The sequence below is a fragment of the Pseudonaja textilis genome, chromosome 10 (assembly GCF_049901715.1).
Source record: "Pseudonaja textilis isolate UNSWEBS1 chromosome 10, rPseTex1.2, whole genome shotgun sequence".
Taxonomy (NCBI): Eukaryota; Metazoa; Chordata; class Lepidosauria; order Squamata; family Elapidae; genus Pseudonaja; species Pseudonaja textilis.
In genome coordinates this window covers 22,646,892-22,655,924 of record NC_141999.1, presented here as the reverse complement: position 1 = coordinate 22,655,924, position 9,033 = coordinate 22,646,892, and the positions used below count along the sequence as shown (strand labels likewise).

The 9,033-nt window shown below is 46.2% G+C and overlaps 1 protein-coding gene across 2 annotated transcripts in view; it reads right to left on the bottom strand.

Moving 5' to 3' along the window:
* Nucleotides 1–2,750: 2,750 nt before the first annotated feature.
* Nucleotides 2,751–9,033, bottom strand: part of AXL (AXL receptor tyrosine kinase) — a 57,746-nt gene continuing 51,463 nt past the window's right edge. For both annotated transcript variants that reach the window (XM_026715435.2, XM_026715436.2), the window contains exons 16-20: nt 8,061–8,182; nt 6,910–7,019; nt 5,596–5,755; nt 5,312–5,448; nt 2,751–3,183 (exon numbers count right to left, since the gene is read on the bottom strand). In XM_026715435.2, coding sequence (XP_026571220.1) covers nt 2,820–3,183; nt 5,312–5,448; nt 5,596–5,755; nt 6,910–7,019; nt 8,061–8,182 — 893 coding nt within the window. In that variant the 3' untranslated portion in view covers nt 2,751–2,819. The remainder of the gene's footprint in view (nt 3,184–5,311; nt 5,449–5,595; nt 5,756–6,909; nt 7,020–8,060; nt 8,183–9,033) is intronic.

Here is a 9,033-nt window from a genome sequence, read left to right as displayed (position 1 = left end):
GACCAGCAATGAGATATTTCCAATCTGATTTTTGTCCTCTTCAGGCTAAAAACCTTTCTCAGGATAATTGGAGCTCTCCACAGCTCCTTATATTGAGCTCAGGATTCAAAGATCCAGCTCCCGTAAGGATCCTGTAATTCTGGGTAAATTGGAAAGAAACCACCAGCTGCAAGATGGATAGACTTTATTATAGCGGCAGTGAACGAACCCTGAGAGACCCTCTAAAAGGCCAGGTTGAAAATATATCTTCTTACAGAAAATCTATGTCAGGGGTCTCCAACTTTAAAACTTTAAAAGCAGCTTTAAAACTTGTGGACTTCAACTCCCACAATTCCTCCGCCACCCATGCTAGCTAAGGAATTCTGGGAGTCGAAATCTACAAGTTCTGAAGTTACCAAAGTTGGAGACCTCCTTAATCTATGTGGTAACTAAATATTAACACCAACTTGATAGCACCTAACCAACCAACCGACCAAACTGGGTTAGGGCCCATTCCTTTTCCTTCAAGTGAAGGAGGATTGGAATTTGTGTCTTAAATCACCATGTTGATTTTTTATTTTTTATTTTACCATGCCCTTCGCACACCTCTGATTGAAACAGATTTATCAATTGAAAGCAAATCCTGTTTTCCTATTTCCCTATTCTGTATGTATTCGCTTCCTCTCCTTTTAAAGTTTCCTACTCATTTTACTTCCCTATTGACAGTCCGAGAAACAGAAAATCCCCCTTTAAGGACTCCGGGGCTGACTGGAAAAGAGTTCGACCCCAATTAAGAGGAATGTGTTTGGGGAGACAAGAGTTTCCCCCTTGCTAAATGGACTTCCTTGTTTCTCTGTTGACTTGCTGGGCTTGATTCAAGAATAGTTCTAGGAAGCAGTCTTGAATGTGCCTATTGATGGTGCATTTGCCTGACAAGGAGAGGGGGAAAACAAGGGATTAATCCTCCCACCCACCCAGCCCGCTTCCAATACACATTGCATTGGTCCCTTCCAACTCTGTTATGCCTTCACTGCTCCAGCATCCCCCACCCCCAATCACGTGATCAAAATCCACATTGCATTGGTTTTTAAGAATAAGCAAGGCTTCCCAGCTCAGCTACCAATGGAGATGTGGAGACCCTAGAAGAAGGGTCTCCAAACTTGGCAACTTTAAGACGGGTGGACTTCAACTCCCAGAATTCCTGAGCTAACATGACTGAAGGAGAAATTCTGGGAGTTGAAGTCCACAACTCTTAAAGCTGTCAAGTTTGAAGACCCCTGAGCGGAGAGAAGGGCAACAAAGATGATCGTGGGTCTGGAGGCTAAACTGCTTGCTGAACAATTGAGGGAACTGGAAGAAAAAAAAACTGGGGTGACCTAATAGCAGCATTGGAATAGCTAAGGGGTTTGCCACAAAGAAGAGGGGATCAACCATGGCAAAAACAAAGGTTGTGAAATTGGGCGTGACTCATTTAACAACTGGCTTGCTAGGGAAATTTGTGGGCCCGATTGTGGGCATAAGCCGAGGACTACTCAGTGCCTGTTTCAAGCCTTCTTTCCTGCCCCTCCCCATAACTTCCTTGCCCCCTGAGCAATTAAAATTTCAGGACCAGATTATCACCTCTGTTATTTATTTATTTTTTTAAAAGAAAGTTTTTATTTAAAAGCAAAAATATACCACAGAGCATTCTCTAAAAACAGACCTGAGTGGAAAATGCATTTTTACAAAAGTAATGAGTGGGGAAAAAAACCATTTCATATACAGCATTTTTTTCTTTAAAAAGTATATACATTTATATATATATATTTATTTATCTATATAATATATATAAAAAAATCATTAATAAGAATCTAAAGGAAAATAATTCACTGGGCTGTGTGCACGTCAGCTTGATAGACTGTAATCTTAGTGTAATAGCAGATAATGTCAAATAACACAACAGGTACAAGGAACGTCAAAAGAATAAGGAGGTGTGTTGCATGTTTAAAAAGGGGGGCAGGGTTTAAGACATGCTGGCTGGGGCATTCTGGGATTTGAAGTCCACAGGTTTTTAAATGGCCACGGTTGGACAGCCCTGCTTTTTAGACCAGCAGAAAACACCTCCTTTCTCCAATCTGGCCGTTCCTTACAGATTCCCCGAAAGGGAAGGCGAGATTGCATAATGCATACTGGCAAGTAGAATGGAAAATATGATTTTTTGCAGCTGGAATAAAGTCCCGGAAAATAGGATTCAACGGCAGGGAATGAGTTTTCTCAAAGAGGTTGGCATTGCACAATTCTATCTGCTTGTCCAAAGCTGAAACTCGACACGGAACCAGGGATCCATCTCTCACTTTGAAAAGAATGAAGCTGTTGAGTGACATAAAATTGGGGAGTGGGATGCCAATCCCCCCACCCCTCTTTTGTTCTTAGCAAACCCTCTCCAGGTAGGAAAATAATTTCTGAGACTGGAAGTGCTGTAATTAAAATCAGGCCCCGTCTTTGCATCCGCTCCGAGTCCGTGGGTTTGCCTTGAGGGGGGCAAGAAGGAATGCCGGGCCTAGAGGGGAGAGAAAGAAGAGGAGGGGGCGACGAGGAGACCCACGCAAGGGGTGGCCTGCTGGAAACCCACTCTGGCCCAGGTGAACTGGAACAGGTAAGGAGGTCCTCGATTTGTGGGCGCAGGTCAGCGGAGTCAGGTGGGAGAGAGATCCGTCGGGTGAAGGATGTCCATGGGCCTCAAAGGTTTGTCTTTGGAAGCCCCCTCTTGGGGGCAGAGAGGTGGGTGGGGGTCACCAAACAGGGTGCCTTCCAATTGGGTACATAAACACCCAATGGATAGGTCTGCAGATCTTCCCTTTTTAGGCCCCTTCCTCAGTGGCGGCGCAGCCGAGGGCTTCGGTCAAGAGCCGGCTGTTCTCGAGGGGAGTGGGGCACATCACGTAGCGGCCCATGGCCTGTGGCGGGTGCACCTCGGCGGACGTCACCATGGCCTTCAGCAGCTGGCTCTCCTTGGCTAGGGCTTCCTCGGGCCCCAGGCCTCCCACGGCGCCCAGCTCCACCTCGGCGGGGGCCACGCCATCGTCCATGTTGACATAGAGGATCTCTTCGGGGTCTTTGGGAGGTGGGAGTGACTTGAGGGTCTTCTCCAGCTCCTGGGATAGGATTTCGAAAGTGGGGCGGTCGCGGGGGTTCAGCGCCCAGCAGCTCGTCATCAGCTCATACCTGAGAGGAGAGGATGAGGGGAGCAGGGGAGAAGAACAAGAAGACGGAGAAGTTGTTTCTGGAGAACAGATTCCCTCTGGGGATCTGCAGCAAGTGTCACCAATCTTGGCAACTTTACAACTTGTGGACTTCAACTCCCAGAGTTCCCCAGCCAGCGGTGCTAGAAGGAAGTGGGGCTTATAAATAGAGAGCAAACACTCCCTTCTAACACTGATTATGTTAGCTCGTTGGGTAATGAAACGTTTGCATGAAAACAACCAAGTTCTGAGAGCACCGAGGACCTGCAATATTTCTCCTCCTCCCCTCCTTCTCCCTTCTTGCATTGATGATGTTACCTAGTTTGGTAACGAAATGTCTGCAGGAAAATAACCAAGTTCCAAGAGCACCAAGGACCCCACAAATGTTTTTCTTTCCCTTGACACCCAAATTTTGGCTATGTCCCTTCCTCTCACCCCCAACTCTATTGCTTCTCCTCTGGTTTCTTTCCAAAGTTTCTGGGAGTAGGACGCCAAACCTAGGTGGTACACACATACACACATACCCACACACACACACTGTCATGCCCCTGGTAGAGACTGACTCTAAGGGAGAGGAGGAACAGCTGACAGGGAGTGGAAGTGTAGCTCTGGAAGTTGTGAAGGAGGCTGGGGAAGGGCAGAGGCCGGCTGGGCAGTCAGAGGAGGACCCAGGCCCATCCCCTCTTCATCCTAGGGCACGCAGGGAGGAGAGGATCAGGGAGAGACGTGGCCTACTTGGGGGGAGAGGGCCTTGATCCTCTTCCTGGGCTGCAGCTGTGACAACTGAATAAGAGGATGGACATGCGTACTGGCAAATGCTAAAAACAAAGCATGGAAATATCTCTAGTTTATGGTTCCTCTCTGAGTTTGTCGTCCTTCCCAGGGTGTGTTATCTGTGGACGTCCTCCAGCCCTTATCTTGCCTGGTTTGTGTTGCTTTTTCCCTTCTTCTTGTAACTGTGTGTGGGAGTTTTTTGGATTCCATCAAGGGTATTTGGAGTTTGGAAGCAAAGTGAAGGAATGAAAGGGGCTTCACCTGTTTTCTGTGACTGTGTTTGTTTTGTATCCCACCCTGGGTCATCACACACACACTTCTACCTCTCTCTCTCTCTCTCTCTCTCTCTCTCTCTCTCTCTCTATATATATATATATATATATATATATATGGATCTTGTTGTTTTCCGAATTAGTTCTGAAGTTGATGAAGTTCATTCATCATCATCAGCCTCTGTCTTGGCTCTTGCTTTTCAGACTCTGAAAAGCAAGAGCCAAAGACAGAGCCTGATGATGATGAATGGACTTCATCAAATTCAGACACTTTGAATCTTAGGGAGAAACCCAACAACCAAAGATCCATAAAATACCGCAGAACCTCAGAAAACAATATATATATATATATATATATATATATATATATTTTCTTAAGTTTCGCAGGTACTACCTGTATGGTATTCAGCTTTGTTCGGTATTTTCCCGTCATTATAGTTGTGCTTTTAAAGTTGTAGCAACGTTGGCAGAATCTCATCTGCCATCATCAGGCTTCTGTATTGTGTTCATCTTCTAAACAGAAGCCTGATGATGGCAGATGAGATTCTGCCAAACGCTATACCAACTTTAAAAGCACAACTATAATGATGTGGGAAAATACCCAAACAAAGCTGAATACCATACATATAAATACCTGTGAAAACTTAAGAAAACACACACACATATATAATCTACACCTACACCTACACCTATCTATCCATCCATCCATCTATCTATCTACCTACCTATCTGTCTAAAAGAAGAGACAGACAATATCTGGAACTTAAACTATATTATCCACTTAACTTTCGTGAGCGTCTGCTAACATCATCAGAATGTAAAAACTACCATTGAAGAGATATTTGCCTTTATGCATCATTGATATGGCCACACATGAGGTATGTATTGTTTTAATATGGGCCTCCCACTGGGCCGTACGTTTAATATATGGATCAAGGTACTTATCTCTCGGCCCCTTATACAAACAGCAATCAAATAACATTTGAGTCAGATCCAGGGTAGGGAAATGGGAACGCCTATATTTCTTGACAACAGGAGAAACTGAGGCAGGGATACTGTACTTACAGGCTATCCAGGCAGTCAATCGGCTGCTTGAGGCGGTTGCCTTGATGTAGGTAGTCGTAAATTTCACTGTTTTCCACCCCGGGATAAGGCGTCTGGCCTCGAGTGGCAATTTCCCACATGGTGACTCCAAAGGACCACTGCAGGGCAGAGATTGGAAGAAAGAAGATAAGGGAGGCAGAAGAAATCTGTCATCCAGGTGGAGCCCACATACTCCCAGTGGAAAGGTTGGAAGCTGGTTTCCAGCGGGAACGAAAAGTTAGCCCGATTTACTGGTGGAGACTCACCACGTCGCTCTTGGTGGTGTAAACGCGATCGGCCAGGCTCTCGATGGCAATCCACTTCACCGGCATCTTGGAGATACGACCTTGGCGGTAATAGTCACCGTTGTAGATCTTCTTGGAGAGGCCAAAATCGGCCACACAGGCCGTCATGCTTTCGTTCAGCCTGCGGAGGGAATGCGAAGGGCTCTTGAAGGAAAGGCTTTGAAGGGTGAGGACAAGGGGACCGTGTGACAGGCAGAAGGAGCAAACCACCCATACAAGGCTCAGATAAAAGAAATCTGAGCCCAGGGCAGAAACTTAATCTGAGGAAGCGTCCCAGACAAGACCGTTGTCAGTTCTCGTGAAGATAAAGGGAGGAAACGCACTCAGACTGACCAGATTCTGAGTCAGATTAGTTAAGAGGTGAAGGCACCAGGCTGGAAACCAGGAGACTGTGAGTTCTAGTCCTGCCTTAGCCATGAAAGCCAGTTGGGTGATCTTGAACCAATTACCAGGAGATGGTGAGTTCTAGTCCTGCCTTAGCCATGAAAGCCGGTTGGGTGATCTTCAACCAATCACCAGGAGACTGTGAGTTCTAGTCCTATCTTAGCCATGAAAGCCGGTTGGGTAAAATTGAGCCAATCACCAGGAGACTGTGAGTTCTAGTCCTGCCTTAGCCATGAAAGCCGGTTGGGTGATCTTCACCCAATCACCAGGAGACTGTGAGTTCTAGTCCTGCCTTAGGCAAAATAGCAGGCTGGGTAACTTTGGAACAATACCGGATGCTGAGAGTTCTAGTCTCATCTTAGGCATGAAAGCCGATTGGGTGACCTTGGGCCAATCACTAGGAGACTGTGAGTTCTAGTCCCGCCTTAGGCATGAAAGTCAGCTAGGTGACTTTAGGCCAATCTTTCTCTCCCAGCCGACTCCCACAAGGTTGTTTTTGTGGGGAAAATAGGCAGAGAAAGGAGTAAATGCTGGCTACCTTGACTTATTTACAAAAATAATAAAGGTGAGATCAAAGTAAGCCAGATAGAAAGAAAATCAGTTATCATAAAAATAGTATTCACATGCATGATATAGAGCAACATCCCCGCTGAACTCTTACATCAGACATTTAAGGAACCCTTTCAAACAGCTTGAGTGACATCGTCGTGCGCCCCAAGCCAAGAAGCGTCTGGACTTCAACTCCCAGAATTCTCAGCAAAGGCTGGGAAAGTTTGAGAACTGAGACCTCCAAATTTGGATGGTGCTGAACTGGATCCTGATGGGGCCTCACTGCTGATCTCCGCTTCTAAATCCCCCATTTTTTAGGGTTCTCCCCCGGTAGAAACTCACATGCAGTTGCGGGCAGCGAGGTCCCGATGAATGAAGTTCTTGCTGCTGAGGTACTCCATGCCACTTGCAATGTCCACCATGAATTTGACCAACATCTGCATGGGCAGGTGCTGTGAAGGAAGAAGAACCCGATCAGAGGAGTGTCTATGGGAGATTCTCCAGGTCATGGTCATCCCAGAGGGGCTTTTTTTTTTCAAGGGGCAACTGGACTTTCTCGGTTTTCCTTTGAAGACGTTTCGCTTCTCATCCCAGAAGCTTCCTCAGTTCTGACGGAAGAATTCCATTCTCCGCCATCCGGTCAGAGGGGAAGAAGTTCAGGGAGGAGAAGTGAAACGTTTTCAAAGAAAAAAAACAGAAAGTCCAGTTGTCTTTTGAAAAAGCCCCTTTGGGACAATCGGAGGACACCAACAAGGACTAGGCTATCCTCTGATTTAACAGATTAACAGAGTTGGAAGGGACCTTGTTAGATCATCTAGTCCAACCCGCCACCCAAGCAGTAGACCCTACACCATTTCTGACAGATGGCCGTCCAGTCTCTTCTTGAAAGCCTCCAGGGATGAAGCTCCCACAACTTCAGAAGGCAACTTCTATTCCATCGGTTGATTGTTCTCGCTGTCAGAAAGTTCCTCCTTATTTCCAGGTTGAATCTCTCCTTGTTCAGTTTCCATCCATTGATCGTTGTCTGGCCTTCAGGTGCTTTGGAAAATAGCTTAGCCTCCTCCTCCTCTCTGTGGCATCCCCTCAAATATTGGAAGGCTGCTCTCCTGTCTCCCCTGGTCCTTCTCTTCACTAGACTAGCCAGGCCCAGTTCCTTCAACCGTTCATCGTATGTTTTAGTCTCCAGTCCCCCAATCATCCTGCTTGCTCTTCTCTGCACTCTTTCTGGAGTTTCAACATCATTTTTATAACGCGGTGACCAAAGCTGGATGCAGTACTCTAGGTGTGGTCTTACTAAGGCTTTATAGAGTGGTATTAGTACCTCACTTGATCATGATTGTATCCCTCTGTTAATGCAACTTAGGATTGCATTGGCCTTTTGGGCTGCCACTGTACACTGTTGGCTCGTAGATAGCTGGTTGTCCACTACGACAACTAAGACAGTCCATTGTTTTAGGGCTAAGAATCAATGACCCTGCAAGATTGCTACTTACCACAGGGCTCTCCCCAAGCCGGGAGTACAGCAGGAAGCTGTGTAGATCTCCATGTTTCATAAATGGCAGGATTACCACAGGGGACGGATAGCCTTCGCTTTCTGTGTTCTGCAGGCAGACGCCTTCAGGAAAGGCAAAGAGAACATTTGTAAATTCTCTAAATTAAAGCAGAAGACAACGTGGGGTCCTTGGTGCTCTCTGAGCTTGGCTGTTTTCTTGCAAACGTTTCATTACCCCCAAACTAGGTAACATCACTGAGCACTGATGATGTTACCTAGCTGGATCATGAAACGCCTGCAAGAAAACAGCCAAACTCAGAGACAATCCTTCAGCACCCTTCCTCTTTTTCCTCCCCTTCTTCACCTCCAGAAACCCCCTTCCCGTCTAACACTGATGATGTTACCTAGCTGGGTCATGAAACGTCTGCAAGAAAACAAGCAAGCTCAGAGGGCACCAACGACTCCTCATTTCAACCCTGAGCTACAAATATTATCTTTGATCAAAAGAAAGACAGACTGACACAAAAGAGAAAGGAAGGGGCTGGCTTCCCTCTCACGAAACCATGGTTATTATGGTTTATTCACTTGCACTTAGCATGAGACCAGGTATTGTGGTTCACAAACACACCACGAAATTGTTCAGCACCACGAATCTCAAAAAAATAATAATAATAAAACAAATCCAGATGGGTGATTTTCATGCTACACTAGATCTATTCAGCTGAGGTTCATTGCAAACCTGTTGAAAAGCGTTTAAAAGGATCAGGGGAAAGCTAAGAGTACAAGAAGTTCTTCTCCTTCCCTTCCTGATCCTAAACTGACCCTTTCATTGTTTAATTAGACTAACTGTCAGCCAATTTCTCCTTAATTCCAGGCTGCTTTCTCTCCTAGGTTAGTTTCCACCCGTTGCCTCTTGTCCTGTCCTCAGGTGCTTTGGAGAATAGCTTGACTCCCTCTTCTTTGGGGCAGCCCCT